This window comes from Nomascus leucogenys, chromosome 20, assembly GCF_006542625.1.
Source record: "Nomascus leucogenys isolate Asia chromosome 20, Asia_NLE_v1, whole genome shotgun sequence".
Classification (NCBI taxonomy): domain Eukaryota; kingdom Metazoa; phylum Chordata; class Mammalia; order Primates; family Hylobatidae; genus Nomascus; species Nomascus leucogenys.
Genome location: NC_044400.1, coordinates 44,687,316 through 44,708,327, shown reverse-complemented (window position 1 = coordinate 44,708,327; position 21,012 = coordinate 44,687,316). Strand labels below are relative to the sequence as shown.

The 21,012-nt window shown below is 40.7% G+C and overlaps 1 protein-coding gene across 10 annotated transcripts in view; it reads left to right on the top strand.

Moving 5' to 3' along the window:
• LIMCH1 (LIM and calponin homology domains 1) overlaps positions 1-21,012 on the top strand; it is a 338,444-nt gene that overhangs the window by 259,818 nt on the left and 57,614 nt on the right. For 9 of the 10 annotated variants that reach the window (XM_003258624.3, XM_030801287.1, XM_030801286.1 and 6 more), the window contains one exon: positions 17,623-17,658. In XM_003258624.3, the coding sequence (XP_003258672.2) occupies positions 17,623-17,658 (36 nt within the window). Of the gene's footprint in view, positions 1-5,645; positions 5,949-8,431; positions 8,675-10,092; positions 10,423-11,671; positions 11,791-11,899; positions 12,009-12,469; positions 12,731-17,622; positions 17,659-21,012 lie in introns of all 10 variants that reach the window. The other variant, XM_030801291.1, reaches the window with a different exon arrangement.

Here is a 21,012-nt window from a genome sequence, read left to right as displayed (position 1 = left end):
ATCTTACTTTACACATCACTAGAAAAATAGTCTGTTTCTTTGAAATGGGGAACACTCTCTTTAGAGAGTGGCTGGCTTACAAAAGTCCACTTACTTTCTTTGTCCCAAGAGAGTACTAAGTAGAATTGGGTTTATTTGACTCCTTATTTTCTAAAGCATGTTGATTCAAAAACAAAGAATGGAGTAATTACTTCTCTTTAATTGTAACAAAGGTACTAGTATCCAGTCCTGATAGCTTCATATTACATGTGAGATGGAGACCTTCAGCAATCAGAGCCAAGGAAAACTATAGTTCTACACTCTTCTATAGTGTTTTAAGAAGCTGGTTAATTTTTCTTATAAAATAACCACACTGATCCTAACAAATAATAGTGCAGCCAAAATGTATTTTACAAATTGACATTCATAATAACTTGACAGTTGGAATTCCTTTGCCACTTGCTGTTCCATTTAATTCTTTTTTTTTTTTTTTTTTTTTTTGAGATAGAGTCTCACTCTTTCACCCAAGCTGGAGTGCAGTGGTGCAATCTCAGCTCACTGCAACCTCTGCCTCCCAGATTCAAGCAATTCTCCTGCCTCAGCCTCCCAAGTAGCTGGGATTACAAGCATGTACCACCACGCCTGACTAATTTTTGGATTTTTAGTAGAGATGGAGTTTTAACCATGTTGGCCAGGCTGGTCTAAGAGGTGGCTGATAGACCCATCTTCCAGAAGTGGGAGCTGAGGATCGTTGATAGTCAGTGACTTACAGAGCTGGTCACCACCGACCTGGTGACCAGATTCAGATGCTCTGACCACAGCACCACATCTGCCTCCCACATATTTTCCGTTTCTCTGTACAGTTCCACATGTGGTTATTTATGTGGTCCAGGTCTTAATTAAAATATCCAGTGTTGAGTTACATAAATTTAATTCTAGAGTACCTTTGTATTAAAAACAAAAAACAACTAAGGCTACACTTCCTCCTTGTCTGTGGTATATTACAGATAGTCATGCCTATTCTAAACACGTATGTGCTTCTGGAATATTCTGACATAAAATTGTGCTTATGTTACAAACAGCTCTCTGAGTTTATTAAATAAAGAGTAATATAATAAAATCTTTTTTAAAAAATCCGGATTTTTTAAAGTTTTGATACAGAGACCTTGCCAGACACATTTTTTTCTGCATCCCTTGAGCATCCCATATACCATGTACCAGAGACTGGACTAGATGCTGAGAAGACAAAAATAATAATAGCGAGGGGAATAATATCTCCTCACTAGGTACCATTTTTCAGACTTCTCCAGCTTCTGCCTTTAAGGACATAGTAGTAGGTAATAAGTGATACAGATGAGAACATGAACTTACCCGAAATTTTAATCTTCCTGTCTTTGACACACATCTTTTGTTTATATCATGTGTAGTCTTTAAGCTAGTGTTTACCAAGGATACCATCATCCTTAGAGTATCTAAAACAGCAAAGGGGGATGAGGGGGAGTGGCATTAAGCTAATTCAGCACACTCAGGAATAATGGTCATGTAGAGAAGAGAAGTGGGGCAAAAGCTGGGAAGTCCATACACGTACTGTGCCACTTCAGTAACTGGGACGTTTATTAAAAACTTTGAACTCTTTTATGACAACTCCCATTCACTGTACAAACATCAAATCATAGTTTAAAAATGTAATTCTAATGGATATATATTATCTTTGTTTATTTCACTTCCATTCATGTTTCCTGTTATCTGGCTTAATTTTAACCTATTTCATCCAAGTTAGCTCTCATATGCAGAAGTTTGCAGGTCAGTTAATGTCATGCCTCAGATCTTCTGACTTAGCATTTAAAATTGGGCTCTGGATAATTATGCATATTCTCAGAGAATGTTCCCAATAGCAACACAACACAGCTGCTCCAAACACCCAGAATTCCATTTGTTAGGCAGATTTTTCAGCTGCCAGCCAGCTCTCTCACAAAGATTTTACACATAGCATGCCACCAGCCTGGCATGTCTGCGTCTTTGTCACTTACTTTTTTGCATGCCACAGAGTTGAGAGTCATTCTAAGTTTATCCACATTTGGGATCCTGCTTTTAATGTGGCAGAAAGTAACTTAACTGGAATGAAATATCCTGAAGAAGAAAAGGACTCTTGGTGTCTGGAAAATAGGAATTTAAATCACTGGAATATGCTGATATCTCTCAAGGGATTTTAACCTCATCTGTCTTTGACATTCAGATGAATTCTGACCAGCACGTCTTTGCACCCAACAAGAGGACCACTTGTTGTGGCCCATTTCTCAGCTGGGAAATGTTTGCAGAGATGATTGAGATAATAGAGCCATGTCCGAGGGGAAGAGCGTATAGATGAACAACAAAGCTTTATTTTGTAGACTGTTTTTTGTTTGCTTGTTTCCCAAGTATTTTTAAACACCTTGCTAGGCTGGGTGCGGTGGCCCAAACCTGTAATTCCAGCACTTTGGGAGGCCAAGGCAGGCGGATCACTTGAGGTCAGGAGTTCAAGACCAGCCTGGCCAACATAGTGAAAACCTGTCTCTACCAAAAATACCAAAAAAATTAGCCAGGCATGGTGGCATATGCCTGTAATCCCAGCTACTTCGGAGGCTGAGGCAAGAGAATTGCTTGAACTGGGGAGGCAGAGGTTGCAGTGAGCCGAGATTGTGTCACTGCACTCCAGCCTGGGCAAGAGAGCGAGACTCGCGTTATCTTTAAGGCAATATACAAAAGGGAGCAAAGGTGCATGTTATTTCATTTTCACAAGAGGTCAAAAACCTAGAAGTCTCAAGCTTCCTGTCAAACAATACATTAGCAGTATCTTAGCATCAAGAGACAGAAAGTAGGATTTCTTAATAAATGTGTGGAGTTTAATATTTATTAGAGTTTCCATTGAAGGGAAAAAGTACATAAATTACTTTTTCTTCTATTTTATTTTATGGTTGTGCTAACTTAATTATCCCCCAAATATGAGAGTCTGCCAAAGAAGCCAAGATTTCTGTTTTTAAGAGGATAAAATAAGAACCAAGATGCACTTCCCCTGAATTAAAATACCATGGAGATTTGAGTTCTTTTACTTGGTGTTTCCCATTGGAGAAGTAAACTTTTTTTTGAACTGAATTATAGGTTTCACGTGATTGTACTTCTTTTCTAATTGTTTTCATATGTTTCAGCACTCAGTACTTGCTTTCTGCTAGTCTGTGGATCTTCCCAACCACGTAGTAATTAATTACAGAGGGGAAAACAAGGCGGGGGGTGTGGGGGCATAAAAAACCTCCAAGGAACAATAGACATTTTAGAAATCTTTACAGGAAGAGCAGATGCAGCCAAGTGCCAGACATGGATTCCTCTACAGCCCTCCTTACCAGACGCCGGTTCACCATGGCTGCTGAACAGATCCTCGGGTATCGGGGACCAGTCAGGCACATAACTTGCACGAACCTTTGTGACTCTGGATGTATTAGGGCGGTGCACAAGTAATTGCGGTTTTGCCATTTTTAAAGGCAAAAACCGCAATTACTTGTGCACCGACCGAATAGCTGCCCTGATCGGAGATGGGGTGAACAGGGGAGTTTCCGGTGTCACCCAGGACATTCCCAGGGGGACTAACAGGCTTTTCTGGAGAGCAGAGTTTCCTTCATTGGAACACACTAGCTACCAATCTGAGCTGGTTGCTTATGCGTTGCCAAGTAAAACCGGGTGAAAGAAAACGCCAGCTCTTCCTTAGCTTAAATCATTATCTCATTCACTTTGAAATATATAAGCCTCAGAAACGTTGAGACAAGAGCTTTTCTTCCCCCTCACCTGCTTTGGGCCCGTAATCCCTCCTACCAAGAAAGCTAGCCTGCCTTTCTTTAGTTGAGGCTGTGCAGGATCGCCAGTTGGAGGCAGGGCTTGGCATTTCTCATTTCACACTGCCACACTCTATTCCTTCCACATGAAACAGCTGTGCCCCCACAGCAACTCCTTCTGCCCAAAGCTACTCATCTATGAGTGACTTGGACAAAATAAAAGTGCCAAACCTCCTTATGAATATAAAGCCAGACAGCCTGGGCCTGCCCCTTGAGTATACTTCAGTTAATTTACCTGAGTTCAGATGGCTTGAGCTAGAGACCTTAATATTCTCTTCTGCAAAGTGGGCATCATAATTCCTATTTTGCATGGTTGTCATGAAAGTTAGTATATCTGGAATGTACTAAATGTACTAGCTACTGTAGTTATTGAAAAATAAAGTAAAACGGACCCAAGTTTCACAAAAGACTGTCCTTAAGGTCCTTCAAAGGAAAAAAAAAGCACATTATAAAAGTCATTTAAGTATTTTGATACCTAGACACCTGTGAATACAATCCCACATATCTACCTTATACATATTATTTATTATTTCAAGGCCAACAAGGCCAGTTCAAAACTTGTATCATTATATTTTGCTTGCCGTGAATCTGCCTTGAAGCTCTGAATTTAAAAGACTCAAGCAATTAGTGGAAAATCAGTCATTGTGACAATTTTTCAAGTGGGTGGGGAGTGTCTTCAAATAGCCAATGGTATGGAAACTTTCTTCACCCTCTTTTTAAAATATTTTTTAAGTCCACATATCTAAATTGAGATCACTTGAAATGAGTCTTGCCACATTGGGCATTTAGCCTAAAAATAAACACCCAACAGAATTTGCAGCCTGGCTGGGTTCACAAGATGCACAAGGGACCAGATTCTCCCTGCTCAAATTGGCATCGCAAATTGGCAGGGCCATTTGCTTAAACACGAATATTTTATTCCAAAAAATGCTGCCCAAGTTGGGGGAGGTTGGAGCCCAGAACTGTTTGGTTTGTCCCAAAGTGGAAAGAATGTTCCTCTTGGACTTCAGGGGTTCAAGCAGAAGATCTGCTCCCAAGTTAGGGTATGAGAGCTATGATTGCACCACTGCATTCCAGCCTGGGTGACAGAACAAGACCCTGTCTCTTAAAAAAAGGAAAAAGAAGAGTTGAGAGGTGGAGAGACAGGAGGATAGAAGAGGTAAGAAAGAGTTGCTGCTGGAAAGGTACAGGACAAGATAAGCTTCCTGGGAGTGGAGGACCATGGGAATGGAATAGTTTAAGACCAGCCTATGAGTGGTCGTAAACTATCCCAGATGTTTCAGGTTAGCTCAGCTCTGAAGAAAGACTTCCTTACATTTTGTAATCTGTTACACATTCTAAGTGTGGTGTCACACAGCTGCATTCATTTGTTTTCCCCCAGATCAGTTTCTTGGTGGCTCAATTTTTTGCCCTGTCAGTCAAAAACAAATTAAGTGTCTACTGGATACTCATGTGCTAAAGAAAAAAGAACAGTAACAAAAAGCTTCCCATTTTTCCCCAATTTCATGCAAAGAATCTGCACTGTCACTTTCAGAGCCATTTAGGATCCTGCTTTTCTGTTGCTGATGGAAGCCCTGAAAATTAAGTGAATTTTTAGTATTGCTAGTGTCTGGCTAAATTCAAGGTTTTAAAACCCACCCTAACTATGCTGCAATTCTAGACTGAAATAATGAACAGATGCCATTTGAACTAACACTATCAAGAAGACTTTTCACTAACAACACAGTTGTCTGTCTAGAGATGGAGATTTAATTTTTTTTTGTCTGATCACATGTGGAGTCCCATTTAATTTTCCCCTATCAGTCAAAAACAATTAAGTGAAGAGAAAGAAGCTATTCGTGATATTGTCCTTCGCAAAGAAAACTCTTTCCTGACCCATCAACATGGCAACGATTCAGAGGCAGAAGGTGAAGTTGTGTGTCGACTGCCTGATCTTGAGAAGGATGACTTTGCTGCAAGGAGAGCAAGGATGAACCAAACGAAGCCAATGGTGCCATTAAATCAACTCCTCTATGGCCCTTATCCAAAGAAAGGGGCAGAGAAATCAGATGGCAGCAAACAGCTCTCAAAGGGAATCTCAAAAAAAAGAAGTCTAGAATATAAAAGGTGTGCATGGTGTGTGCATGGTGTGTGTGTGTGTGTGTGTGTGTGTCTATGAAAGAGACACAGGGAGAGAGGACATAATTAAGTGAAGTCAGTTTGTATTGTACTCCCTCCAGTTCCTCTTTCCAGCCCCTCAATTATATGTACTTTGTAATGGGGGTTTATTTTGAAGCAGAACTTTAGATATTCAATCTCTCCTAAATGCAGATGGCAGACAGTAGAGTGTCCATGTCCAAAACAGGGCTGAATTTGCCAAAGAATCATTGAATTCCAGTGTGTAGATATGCTGAATCAGGGCTCATCACCACATATGGGTGCTGGTGTCATCAGTTGGCATTATTAGCAAAAATAGACATGTACTATTGCCTATCAGAGAACAGCCACCTCTCACAGCTGCTCCAGTCCATTCAAAGGAAGCAGAAAAACACTAAAAGCACTTCTCTCTTATTAGCTCCATTTAGATGTTGGAAGAAAAAAAAAAATGAGACTTGTTATTTCTTCTGTCACACCAGCAATATCACCTAGACAAATGATAATGGATATTTCCCATCAAAAACACTTCTCAAACTTATACTTCTGTATGTTCTGTCAGAAATTGTTTTCAGGCCAGTTTCCTTCTGCCAACATTTTCCCCGTCCTCTTAATACATGTTGGAGTGAATTGGGGACAGGAAAATTATAGTAAGATGGAATTTGACCAGTGATTTTTGTCCTGAGAGGGAGATATGATTTCATTTAGGGTGCCCACTTGCTGAATTTCATCCTGCAGAGTTAATCATTCTTGTATTTTTCCTTATATCAAAATCAGCTAGAGTTAGCATCTACATTATTGAATTGTCATCTTTTTGCCCATCACTTTAGACATTTTTAAGCCTGTTGAACTTAGTATATAATTATCTTGGCTGTGCTTTAGACAATTAAAATGGTTCTTTAGGCAGAGTTGTTGAGCTCGGGGGAATAGTTGGTCTTTTTGATTTTTCTTAGGAAGTACCAGATACAAAAACCCATGAGGGATTCCTGGATATAGAACAGGGATTAGATAAGAGAAAATCTGGCATCATTTCTTTACAGGACACATTATAGCTTCAGGAGGCCCTTGGTCTTTGCCATTGCTGTTGGCAGGCCTTGTAACAAACCATTCTTGGAGGGCCTTGTGGGAGGGATCAGTTGTGCAAGTGAAACAAAGACTTTTGGATAACTGACTAACATCAAGGCATATTGATGGCAATCAGCAATTTGAGTCAGGAAAAGGACTAGCCTTTGTATCTCCTTTTTTTCCTTTCTCCTCCATGTAATTTTAATTCCTGATATTTGCAGCTACATTTGTCTGTTGTCACCTGACTCTGTGTTTGTGGACACAGTTCTGGGTCTGAAGCAGCCCTTGACATCTCTAGATAGCATCAAATAACGTATTAAAAAAAAAAAAAAGAAGGGTCCCTAGTGCCTCTTTGCCATGCCCTTCCTTGATCTCCTTCCTCAAACCAAGAAAATTCTGTAGCCTTTCTATTTTTGTGGGCTCTGGAAGCATGCCAAATCATCGAGGTAACAACAGACTACCTCTTGATTTTCCAGCTTGAATGATATATTTTGTGGGAAGATTAATAGGCTCCATTTATATATTTTTTGAGATTTTTCTATCTCAAGAAGCATATTTAGTAAGAAATAGACTTTTAATGGAATATTTATTTTATATAAATGCCACAGCTTTGGTTTAAATCACAGTTTTGTCAACATTAGCCAGCTAATGTTCACTTCATAGGAGAACAATTGAAAATATCAATTTTAGCATCAATAAAGGTGAACAGTTATTAACACAAGAAACAAGTGGGTATTGACCCTGTCAATCCAGGTAAAGAGGAATACCCTGTGCTTTTCAAGTTTGCATTAGCCAAACCTGACTAATGCCATGAAGCAGACGTTGAGTTTAAACATTGAAACTTTCTGTTCAGAATTGACTTAGACATACTTTCTGGCAGCTGTGGGTTTAGGTTCGAGATGTTTAATATGTGAACAATGTTCCAGCTATCTCCAAACTAATCCTAGAATTTGGATCGTGCAGAGCTCATTATGAACATTTTACTAGTGCAGTAAAAAACATTCCAAGAGGGCTAAGGGATTCAATCAGAAAACCTGAATTCATTACAGTAACTTGAATAGTGTGGGAATTGGGCATCATTACCATCCAACCAAAATCTCATTACCATTAGTAATCTTTCAGCAGGCACGGCTTCTCTTCCTAAACTGTAGTTGAGACTGTCATCTGGAAGGGGAAAAAAACCTCTGTCTCATTCAGAGTTATAATAAGGGTGGTATAGATGAAAGTCATCACAGCTCCCATTGATTCCATTTTTGAGAAAGGGAAAAGTGTTTCCATCATTTTGTTCTGTCCTCAGCCTGTGAGTTTCCATGTTTGACATTCTCTTTGTCTGCTCCTCTTCCTTGAACTTGATTTTTCCATTGGTGTGGGGGCCTGGATCACATGGACAGAAACCAGGGCCACACAGAAGAGGTGAAGTCAATAGTGACCTGTAACATGAGGGCTCAGGAAAGTGAACCTGTGGAAGGAGGACTCAGGAAGGTGCCAGATCTTCACAAGGATGACCTGGCCCAGCGGAGAATTCAGGGCAGCCTTGTCCCTCACCGTGAGCCCCCGAGCTTCATTACGCTCTCCAACATAACAGAAGCCGACTTGGAGACGTGGGAGAGACTCAAAGTGTCAGGAAAGGCGAGGTGTGTCATGTTTTCCCCCAGGTTCCCCCTGGCAGTCATGGTATTTCATTTTGAAGACATCGAATGCTTATCTTTGTGTCTTTTTTTTTTTTTTTGTCAGGGTCTTGCTCTGTTGCCCAGGCTGGAATACAGTGACTTGATCACAGCTCACTGTACTCTCGACTCCTGGGCTCAAGTAGTCCTCTCCCTCAGCCTCTTGAATAGCTGGGACTCCAGGCCCACGCCACCATGCCTGGTTAATCTTTTGATTTTTTGTAGAGATAAGGTCTCACTATGCTGCCCATGCTGGTCTTGAACTCCTGGGCTCAAGGGATCCTCCCACCTTAGCTTCCCAAAGTCTTGGGATTACAGGTGTAAGCCACTGCACCTGGCCAAAATTTTAATTCATTAATTAATTATTTTTAATAGAGATGGGGTCTTGCTATGTTGCTCAGGCTGATCTCGAACACCTAGGGCTCCTGGGGCTCAAGTGATCCTTCCATATCAGCCTCCCAAAGTGCTGGGATTATAGGCATGAGCCACCGTGCAGGCCCCTTTTATCATTTTTTATTTTGATGGCTTGAAAAAGTGTGTCTCACATCACAGAGCTCCTGGAGCTCAGCATATGCAGCATGAGATGAATTTATTAATACTAAAAGTTACAAACCACATGGAGAGAAAACATTCTCTTTCTAACCCAGCCAACTTTCTAAGAATGTTTATTTATTTTGATAGACTTGTTTACTATAAATAATTTAAACTTGACATTCAAATAATTTTAAGTATTCCACAGTACCTAAGATTTTCTTATGCCCTTGTTTATGATGTTAGAGATGTTAGAATTGATGTTTTGAAAGCTATAGAAGCTTAAAGACAAGGTAATGATCATTTCTAGGCAAGACAATGATCATTTCTTCATTTGAGTGTTAATGAAAAAGCAATTTTGCTCTAGCCTTAAAAATATTTTTCATATACAGTCTTCCCTCGGTATCCGTGCTTGATTCCAGAATTCCCCTTGGATACCAAAATTCTTAGAGGCTCAAGTTCCTTATATGAAATGGTATAGTATTTGCATATAACCTTTGCACATGCTCCCATATACTTTGAATTATCTGTAGATTACCGATAATAGCTACATTAACATAAGCATACCTTATACATGTATACCTAATACAGTGCTTTCACATCACTTTATTCATGTGGATTCAGTGTAGTACTTAGTGCACGGCAAATTCAAGTTTTGCTTTTTGAAACTTTGTGGAATTTTTTTCTCCCAAATAATTTCCATTGAGGTTGGTTGAATCCTGTCAGTGGGATGCCGAGCTCACTGATAGGGAGGGCCAACTACTTCTAGTTGTTTTTTGTTTTTTTGGTTTTTTTCAAACCTCTTATTGATTTGTACTTAGAGACTTTTAGAACTTATTTCTGGTTTTGACTAGGGATGAAGATGTTCAGCACATCTGTGCTTCTGAGCCTTCCCCAGAAATTAAAGCAGAAACTGCCATTCGTGATGACTTTGCCAACCGCAAAGCAAGGGCCTCTAAGAAAGCTTCCAGCCCCAGGCAAAAGTTTGTGCACTTTGGGCCAGTGACGGAGATAGATCAGCAGAAATGGAAGCGGCTTAGCATTGGCAAGGCTGGACCTAGAGAGGATGAAGAAGAAGTCATCTGTCATGGCAGCAAGATTCAAACAGACTCTGTGTCTCCTGTCTCAGCGGCCACTTCCAGCTTAAAGGGGCATCAAATGTTTAATCCACAAAATGACTGCAGGTATTTTTTGCCATACGTGTGCAAGGATATCTGCATGGGAGTCACTGCTGCTTTTATAGAGTTTGCTGAAGCACATTATACAAACCCCTAGAGATAACATAGTTTTAACAGACTATGTATAACTAATGTTAGCAGGTCCCCCTTGGGGGAACATGTATGTGAAGTTAAATGGCAGGCATCCATTTTGATTCTGTTGTCACCAGAATCACTGCTTGGGAATGCCAATAATCTTGGCAAATGACCTTTTTTTCCCTCGGCTGCATCCAGTACTATTTTATTAGTTGAAAATATTGAATGAGCTAAATGGAATGTTTTAATGATATCACTAGGGTTTCCTGGGCTTATGTATAACCTCTCTCTTTCCTATCCCTTAGAGAGAGGAAAAAAAAGTTATTAGTATCATGAGTTCACGTTTTGGACATCTAAGTAGACATATTAAAAAAGTAAAGGTCTCCTTCCTCTCCCACTTTTTAAAATTATATAATAAATTAGGAGTCTTAAAAACCTCCTCTTTGGGGGTTTCTGTAAGTCAAGACTTTCCTTGGATGAATCGCCATCCAAATGTGTGAGGGAAGAACACCTTATAGGCCTGTCTCAGTTCTCATCCTCCCTGGAAGCCACCCAGTTTTGAGTTCCCTTGGGGATTTGGTTCTGTGGGCTGGTGTCTCTTCCAGGAAGCACATATAGGACATGTGTAAAACAAGATTGCCCTGGGAACCTCCATTCCCTCTGTCCGGCAGGAGCAAAGTAAGGCTATCCATAGCAGGAGGAAGTGTTCATAGCATTCTTCTTATACCTTGCCCTTGAAATCCAAAGGAAATGATGGATGGCCCATGACCTATAGAAGGGTTTCTTTGGTTCCAGACTCAGGGTGACACCATAGAAGAGAGAAGGCTATAAACACCAGAAATAAAGAGTTGAGGTTTCAGAGGATGGTGGGGATCTGGGGTGGGGAGGAGGGGATAGGAAATTAATAAGAAATACGTCCTCGAGGCCTTGAATCCTGAGAGGCCCATCATTCAGTCTTGTGGTGACAGAGTCACACAGCCTTGTTTGACCTTCATAGGCCCCAGCCAGAGTTCACATTCCATTATCTCAATCTGATTATATCATCCTTACTAACCAGCCTTTGGAATGAGAGCAGCCACATTCTTCTCTTAATCTTTCAGTCCCAAGGACTTTCACTGTCTTCTGTCGTAACCCTTGTTCCTCTCCTCTCTTGCCACCAATGCTACTTGATCATCTGCAGAACAATGAATTCTGGCCAAGGTGACTATTGCAGAAGGGCCTCGTGGCTGGCTCCTGTGCCGGAGTCTCAGGAAGAGTGGGTCTGCGGTTTGGGCGAGTGCCCGAGGGGGACAGAGGAAGGTGAGGAGCAGTGTTTCCTGCCTTCCCGGGAGGTGAAGGAGGACAGGTGGGGTCACAGCCTCTGGTGTGAATTCTTTCCTAGGAGTGAAACTGTCCTCTCTGGCTTTAGTTACATCCAAACAGCTGCCACAGTATGGCAAAGAAGAAACGGAAAGCGCTCCAAGAGATTCTGAGAGGCTGTCAAAGGCAGAAAGATCAGAGAAGAGCAGCCAGCCACTGTGAGCATCTTGCCTGCGCTCTGCTCCATGGTGTGTTGCCCCTGCTGTGTGTGGCTGTCGTGTTTCCAAAAAAAAGCTTAAAGTCACAGTCTGCACTTGGCGACTGATAGAGCGTGGAGTAAAGTCACTAAAAGAGTGTGCTCATCGCAAGATCAGAGTTCTGCTTCTGGTGCCCGCTCTGGGTAGATATTTTAGCCTTTGCATGTGGCTGAGTACTGGCCAAATTTCATTCTCAGGACTCATGAAAACCAGAAAGGGACCCTCACTCCTGTGTGAGTATCAGCTGCATGACAGAGGGTCCCAGTATTCAAAAGGGAGATTTCCTGCTCAGCTGCTCTGTGTGCCGCTGCCTTCAGGGATGCTGGCTTCTTCTGTCTTGAATTAACGTCAGTGAGTGACAATACTGAAAATATCTTTAGCAGTAAGTGGCCTTTGACTGGCTGGACTGAATGTTGCCCTAGGGTGTGTCCTCTGGCCTCTGAGTGTGAGGCTTCAGGGACAGAAGAGAAGTTGGAGAAGATGTCAGCTCCTGCCTGGAGTGGCAGTGGACTGAAAGGCCAGTCAAAGTTGGATGATTCACGAAAAGATGACATGATGGCCAGGAGAACTGGGATGTCCCTTAGACACACTGGATCCAACCCAAACCAGTTCCTTCCAGTTCCATTTGCAAAGCAACAGGATGTGGAAGAATCTTCTAAGGGTCTACCCATGAAAGATCAGAGGTCAGAAGGTTATTCTGTGCCCTTGTGACTTTCTTTCTCCAGTCTGAGCTTTCAGTGTGTTCTTATTAATGCATTATGGCACCTCAGTGCCACTTACCTGCTGTTGCTAGCAGAAACAGAATGATTAAAATTGGCCTCATCTGCCAAGAATTTTTTCCTCTTTTTACATGTAAATAGGTGTGATTGAATGGTGAATTTACCTGTTAAACATTTTTTTCTGACTCTTGTGGACTGAATAAATGGAAAATTCTTTTATTTCCTTCTAGCTCACATAGGAGCCTTTGGGTAAAGGGGTTGAACTTCTATCGGACTTACTTGATTTCACTTTGATTCGAGGTCCAAAGAAGATGAATACATTTATAAAAGTTGTAATTGTATTAATTTTTCAACATTAGCAAACACTCGTTGCCTTCTGGAGGTAGGATTTCTATTCCATGCTCTGACTTGACTTAGAGTCAACCATGACTTGATGACGTGTAGAGAAATAATTATCCTGGGGTTCCTGTTCCAGTTTAGGGTCCTATATGTTGAAGCCTCTCTTGCCATTTAATAAAAGTGATACATTTTTGTTAAATGTGTGGTCAGCCTGCCAGTGTAGGGCAAAGAAGTGAGGAGAGCTTTGCATAATTTATAAGCTCACCATAAAATAGGAAGCAATGGAGTTCTGCTTCTCCAAGGACCCTGATGGCAGTGGGAGAGAAGGCAGAGTGGGACACAAGGAGAACAGTAGGTAGTCTCTCCAGATTTTTAAAAAATCAATCCCCTAGCCATCTTGATCACCTGAATTTAATCTGTATTTTACATTCTTATGAAGAAAACAGTAATGGAGCCTAGCACTGTTTTCAGGGAGCAGAAGTAATATTTGTGCTTTACAACCAGAGTGCTTTGTAGCGTTTCCTGTGTGTCTGCTCCCTAAAGCTCACCTTGTCCTGGGAATTCACAGGTGGGTTGAAGGAATCTGTGTGAGCTCCATTTCACAAATAAGAAGGCTGATGTAGAGAAAAGCTGTGTGAATGGATCACACATGATTCCTGAGCTGGTTAGTACTGGGGAGACAGAGGAACAGAGTGGTGAAGATGGTCCTCCACAGTTACTCCCTTTCCAGATGCCCTGGACTTGCCCCTGGATCCGCGGGCTTCTGTAAAGCAAGTTAGAATGGAAGGAAAGAAGGAAGTGAGGCCTAGAGACTGCCTACTGGATACCTTTAGGTGCTCTCCCATTCATTTATTCCTTACACTACCTTTGAGAGGAAGAATTTTCATCTGCATTTTGCAGTTAGGAAACTGAGGTCCACATGTACACAGCTGGTACCTACAGAGCTAAGATCCAAACTCAGCTCTGTCAGAGTGGAAAACCAGCATCCCTCTCCAGCATGATGCCTACACAAGTAACTAGAGGAGACTGTGGAAGCCTGAGGAATTCTCTTTTTTTCTTTTTTTTTTTTTTGAGATGGAGTCTTGCTTTGTTGCCCAGACTGGAGTGCAGGGCCCAATCTCAGCTCACTGAAACCTCTGCCCATTCAAGCGATTCTTATGCCTCAGCCTCCTGAGTAGCTGGGATTATAGGCGCCCACCACCATGCCCAGCTAATTTTTGTATTTTTAGTAGAGACGGGGTTTCACCGTGTTGGCCAGGCTGGTCTGGAACTCCTGACCTCAAGTGATCCACCCGCCTTGGTCTCCCAAAGTCTAGGGATTACAGGCTTGAGCCACTGCACCTAGCCTGTCACTCTCTTTGTGATTTGGGAAAGATTCCTCTTTATTTTCACATGGGAATGGACAGTTACTCTGAGCACAAGGAGGAATGGTCAGGTGAACTATGTAACATATTGTGTGAATGAGCCAGCAAACACCGTGGGGATGCACGTTTCCTATCAACAAGTGTTTATCGAGTAAGAATCACTATGTGTAAAGCACTGTGCTGGGTGCTGGGGGTGATCTTAGATGAGCAGTAAAAACACTTTAAGCTAATGCTAGTTCATGATATAGAAATAGGTAACTATTGAATTATGGATTCTGAAATGCTTTATTAGTAGTTAAAGTTACGTAAATACAGGCAATGGGTGCATAGGCTATTCCCTTTATCTTTCTACCTACCCCTACCCTCAAAAGTAAACTTCATTTTATTTTACTTTATTTTTTTGAGACAGGATCTCACTCCATCACCCAAGCTAGTGTGATCATAGTTCACTGCAGTGTATACCTTCCAGGCTCAAGCAATCCTCCCACCTCAGCATCCCAAGTAGCTGGGACCACAGGCGTACACCACTACACCTGGCTAATCTTTTTGTTTTTATTTTGTAGAGACAGAGTCTCACTATATTGCCCAGGCTGGTCTCCAACTCCTGGGCTCAAGTGATCCTCCCACTTCAGCCTCCCAAGTGTTGGGATTATGGGTATGAGCCACCATGCCTGGCCTCAAAATTAAACTTTATTGACTTTTTTTTTTTTTTTGGTAGGATGCTTATGTCAACTGTGACCTGTGTGGCCAATTTTGTACCTCATAACCTATTAACTCACATACTTTGCATTAAAAAGATTGCTTTATTAGTTTTTGTTTTGTTTTGTTTTTTCTAACTTGCTTTACTTTTTCATCTCCTGTAGGATGATTGGGAAAGTCACTTGACACCTCAGCTCTAATTATCTTCCCCTTGCCAGCAAAGGCAATTCTGCTTAAGTTGGTGCCCTTTTAAAGCTAATATATTAGTCTCAGAGGAAATTCCTTAAACCCACAGTACATAGTAAAGGGATAAATGAAGGTTATCTTTGGAAACTGGGCTCTTCTTTTCTTTTCAATTTCTAGAGCACCTGATAAATATTTAATAAATACTTACTGACTAGTCTGGCCACTGTTCAGGGAACCTAAACAGAAAAATCTCTGCTCCTGTGGGGCTTACATTTTGGTATAGATCTACATTTATTGGTAGAGATGTCCATGAAATACTGCTAATTACTTTGTGTAGAAACAACTTAAATTCAGATATATCCTACATGCAACAACATAGTTGAAACTCACAAAATGTGCTAAAGAAGACAAACTCAAGAGTACATACTATTTGAGTCTGTTTACATAGTACAAATCACTCAACGCTAATCTATGCATATGTTCAGTTTGTGAAAATTCATTGAAGTGTATGTGTGGTATGTGTGCTTTCTGTATGTAACTTATACTTCAATAAAATGTTAATTAAAATATTCAAATTGAAACACAAAAACACATAGCAACTATTAATAGATTCTTGATTAACCATCCATTGGGAAGAAATTCTCTGCTCTCTTCCATAGATAACTTAGAAAACACTATGTTTGAATAAATTTATTCCAATAGGCCTATTTATTAATTGGGAAACACTTACCTAGTCTTCAGAATTAATATTGCCCTTGCACTCCTTTTCCTTTTCCTTGTCCTTTTCCTTTTCCTTTCCTTTCCTTTCCTTTTCAGACAGAGTCTCACTCTTGTCACCCAGTCTGGAGTACGGTGGCGTGATCTCTGCTCACTGCAACCTCCGCCTCCCCAGCTCAAGTGATTCTCCTGCCTCACCCTCCAGAGTAGCTGGGACTACAGGCGTGCACCACCACGCCAAGCTAATTCTTTGTGTTAAGAAGAAAAACATTCACAAACCCTTTCCTTGTCTTGTTTTTGGCCATTTCAACAGAGATTTGGGGTTTTGCACTGGTATGGTTGCCTTCAGTGTGAATTAAATCATTATCAATGAATGTAGATTATTCTGGAATGATAAAAGCATACGAGAGAAGGGGGTATGTGTGTGTACACTCATGCATTCTGGGGTGTTTTCTCTAAGATTCTCTAAGATTGCAGGAAGAGATGTTTAGAAATTACCCTTTTCCTATAAACTATTGTGAAACTGATCATGGGACCAGGTAATTTTTGCTGCCGACTCCAAAATGTAATTTATTGGAAACTGGAAGCAGGACGTATTTTCTTTACTATTCTTTGTCCACCATCAGAATTGCAGAAAGGAGGAGCTTTTCAGGGTATAGGTAAGAACTGACCCTTAAAACTCGCCTTTGCTAAAGAGACAGGCATTTGTGGGAGCTGTGTTTTTTTTTTTTTTTTTTTTTTGTTGTTGTTGTTGTTTTTTCATGTGCTGGAAATATGCCTTGTAATGTTCTAATATTTTTCTAATTTAGTCTTTTTGCTTTAGACTCATTTAGACTTCAAGTGACTATTGCAGAGGGCACAACTTTATGGATCTAAATTATCAGGAAAATATAAAAGATTAGAAAAATCTTTAGTTTTTCAAGTTATGGAATATCATGCAAGTCTGGTTTTGATTAAGGCTACTAGTTTTCTAGGAATTGTGGTTTCTGTCAAATGCATGAGGAAGGCACTGATTGGGGTTCTGGTTGGAGTTCTGGTTTCCCTTCAGAAAACTGCAGAAACACTCTTTGATGTTATTTGTGCAAATGCATTAACATCTCAGGGACAGGGTCAGGAAGGGTGCACTTGTACAGTGGGTGTCCATTACAGCCCATTACTGCTGAACATAAAGGCACAAAAAGTTGAACTGTTTGTGAATGACTGTAATACATGTTTGTTTTCTAAGCTGCCTTCTCTAAACATTGTGGATTGCACCTAAGCCTTTCTATGTTTCTATTGAACAGATTCTTTCTTTTTGGGTAGTGTGGGGATTATTTTCATTTCTCTTCTGGGTTTTGAGATAAATTTTGCATTTTTTAGAAATATCAAGACTTGTCTTTGATTTTCAGCAGCCAAGGAATATTGCTAATTGTATAATGCCACTTCTCTTTCAGTATCTCAGCAAAAAAGGTTTGGCACACATGTATTTCACCGGCAGTTTTTATTTCCAGCTTGCTTACAGTGTTCACTTTCAACTCTGCCAGTCCTCTAATTTTGTATTTGATCTTATAGATACGGTCCGAGAACTCCTGTGTCTGATGACGCAGAGTAAGTTGCCTTGTATTTGTAGGATTACATTAATTACTAGCCTAAACTGCATGCTTCCAGTACTTACCACTAATTGAAATGCAACTGATGCAAGTGAACTGAATAGTTAGCTGACTTGTGCAGCAAAGCACTTGAAGTTGGAATGCAGAGCATACATTCTGTGCAGGAAAGATGAATGAAAAAGCAACTTAAGCATGATTCTAATATGAAGCTGCTGCTTGAAACTTAACATTTGCTTTTCATAGACTGGGCATGTTAAAGTCGTTGTTCTTGTTATGATTTGAACATTGGTACCCCTTCTGAACTATAGATCTATTTAAAGGGTATTCTGAGTTTTGCACTTAATTCTTGATATGTTGGGGCTTAGAGTTAACAATGAAGTAGTCATTCCCATAGTCTCATTTTTTAACTAAGAAAATAAATCCCAAACCACTAATTATAGATTCAGAAGCCCAAGTTCCTCCCAGGTTGGAGTCACATAAACTGTGGGATGCTTGAGACCAAAACGCTGGAGTTTTGCTCAAGTCCCACGGCTTAGCAAGGGGCCAAGGATGTAAGACATGACTGGCCCTTCCCTTCCCTGCTGCTTGGTTTCCACTCAGCCAAGCAGAGTTTCATTCCTTATCCCGTACTTCACATCCAAATTTGAGAAGACTCCAAACCCTCCCATTTGTGACCACATTAACTCTGCTTCAGAAATGGATTTCCCATATGCAGATCATTCTGCAACTGATATACAAAGCAAACTATTTTTTTTTTTTTGCAAAATACTAGCCTTCTCAGATTCAAGTAATTTGTCTGTGAAGAAACGTGATTAATATCTAAATCCAGCGTCAGTAGTCTGCTGATCCTGATATTGAGGAGCGTTTTGTGGCCTCCTGGGAGCCTGGGCCATCCAGAATGTAATCACCAGCCCTCCTCTGTCTGTCCTTTCCTTGAGCCTCAGTTTCAAGTCACACAATGAGGAATTTGAATAGAATTTGCATATAGAGCATGCAAACGTCATTTCCACCAATGACAATGAGATTAGGCAAAAAATTAAGTGTCTTCAGATTGTGCTATTTCCATGTTTGTGTTCAAGATGTCTGCTTAGTTTGGACTCCGAGCCCTAAGTGGTCAAACTCCAGGGCCAAGTTTCCCATGTGTGATCTGACATAAAGAACACTCATGCCTCAAAACCAAATTCAGCCTGAGCTTGACTGACTGCACAGAGTTAAGTAGTCTCTGAAATTGAGCCCTGGTTATTACTTTTCAAACCTGCAATGGCACTATTTAACATTCACTGAAAGGAGGATTTTATAAGATTGATAGGCAAAACACTACTTTGCTTTGGTGAGCAAAAACATTTTGATAGAATGGATTTCTTCTTCATCAATGCAAGGCTGCTATACAGTTTGCTTAAAATAGACCCCTGGGAAAGGTGAAAGAAAGGAGGGGAAATTAGAGAGTTTCTGAATTTTGCCTGCACCTGAACACAAAACTTCACCCACAGGAAAGGTTAATGATTTCTTAAAAGGGGTGGGGACAGGGACTCCCTTCTTGCCTTCTCTAAGTTTACAAAATGCAGCCCCAGGGACCAAGAAGAGTAAAAGGAGCTTTCTTCCAGAGCTCTCATCTAGGGATATCCAAAGTGCTGAGTTTCCTGCTTAGAGTAGATACAATTTACATGAAACCATGCGGGGAACAAAATGAAAAGTTGATATCAGGAATTTATTCTTAAAATAGAAACGTATACTATTTTTAGTTTATTCCCTTAATATCTCCTTTTTCCAAAATCTTTAAAGGCAATTTTTTGGCACAGGCTATATTTATTAATAATTGACACATTCTTAAAATAGAGCCCAATCAAAAAAAAGATGAGCGCTTTAAGGAGAATATAGGTCAGGGGCAGACCTACCGCACAGGCAAACGGAGAAATTTCCACCTCCTAACCAGCCAAGAATGTTTCCATAGATTTGATTTCACCTTCTTGCCCTTTTCTTCACTTGCACACTCTTTCCCTTCCAATACCCGGCCCACCAAAGGAGTCGGTACGTTGTGAGAGCCATAGGCCATTTTATTCTGAATTCCTTTACCGTAGACTTGGCCCAGAAACAATTTCCAGGCCCTTGGGGTAATTCCATCCTGGCCCTCAAAAATGTCAACCCACCACCAAGAGAGACTCCTGGACTCTGCAGCCAGGAGCCCTCATCCCAACAGCCCAAGGGCATAGACGTAAGGTACTGAGGAGCACAGGATTAGTCCAAGTCACATTAATATTCCGGAAGCTGGCCATCTCCAGGATCCCATATCTGCCAACCCCCATCCCCAGACACATACCTCTTCATTTGGGAGGCCAAGTCTAACCTGAACTAGGGAACATGTTCTGAATGACAACTTAGCCCATTTTCTTTCTAGTATTATCAATTTTCAACTTCTTAATTTTTTTTTTAAATGGCATAAATATATCACTCATAGGTTTGTTACTTCTTTTTTGGCCAGTTTGCTGATATTTCTTAAAAAAAAGAAACTTGAGAAAAAAATCGTACAGGTTGAGCCTGCCTTATAGAAAATGTTTGGAATGAGAAGTGTTTCAGATTTTGAACTTTTTTAGATTTTGGAATATTTGCATATACATAGTGAAATATCTTGAGGATGGAACCCAAGTCTAAACATGAAATTCATTTATGTTCCATATATACCTTATACGTATAGCCTGGAGGTGATTTTATACAATAGTTTAAATAATTTTGTGCATGAAACAAAGTTTTGGCTGCACCCCATCACACAAGGTCAGGTGTGGAATTCTCCACTTGTGGGGTCATGTCAGCACTCAAAAAGTTTTGGAGTTTGGAGCATTTCAGATTTCAGATTTTTGGATTACGGATGTTCAACCATGTACTTTCTGGTACGTGAAAGGGCGAACAAGAGTTTCTCCTTTTATTTAACTAACTGGCTTCTGGCCACATTTGGGCTGAGCTAGTTAGAGCTTCACAGTGGGAGTAGAGATGGGAACGCAGGACAGACAAAGGTAATTCTTAAGGCCTGCTCTCATTTTCTCCATGCCCATTGGGTGAGATAATCAAATCCCAGATCCTGGAGAAGGCTACCATTTTCTTCTTGGGGTCCCAGAAGAAAACCTGGATCTATGGCCACCCACAGTGGCCTAAACCAAAATTCTGACCTGTAGATTTTATAGATGGCAGAGTTGAATGAAGGGACCTCTTTTCTCTCCCGTAATCTACAAACTCCTTAGCTCAGAGAGGTTTAAGTCTTCTAAGATCTTAGCAAAGGTTATAAATCACCTTAAAAGATGAACTGACTAGATTGAATATTTTAAAAGTAAGATTTTTTTTTAACTGTGAGAGGAAGAAT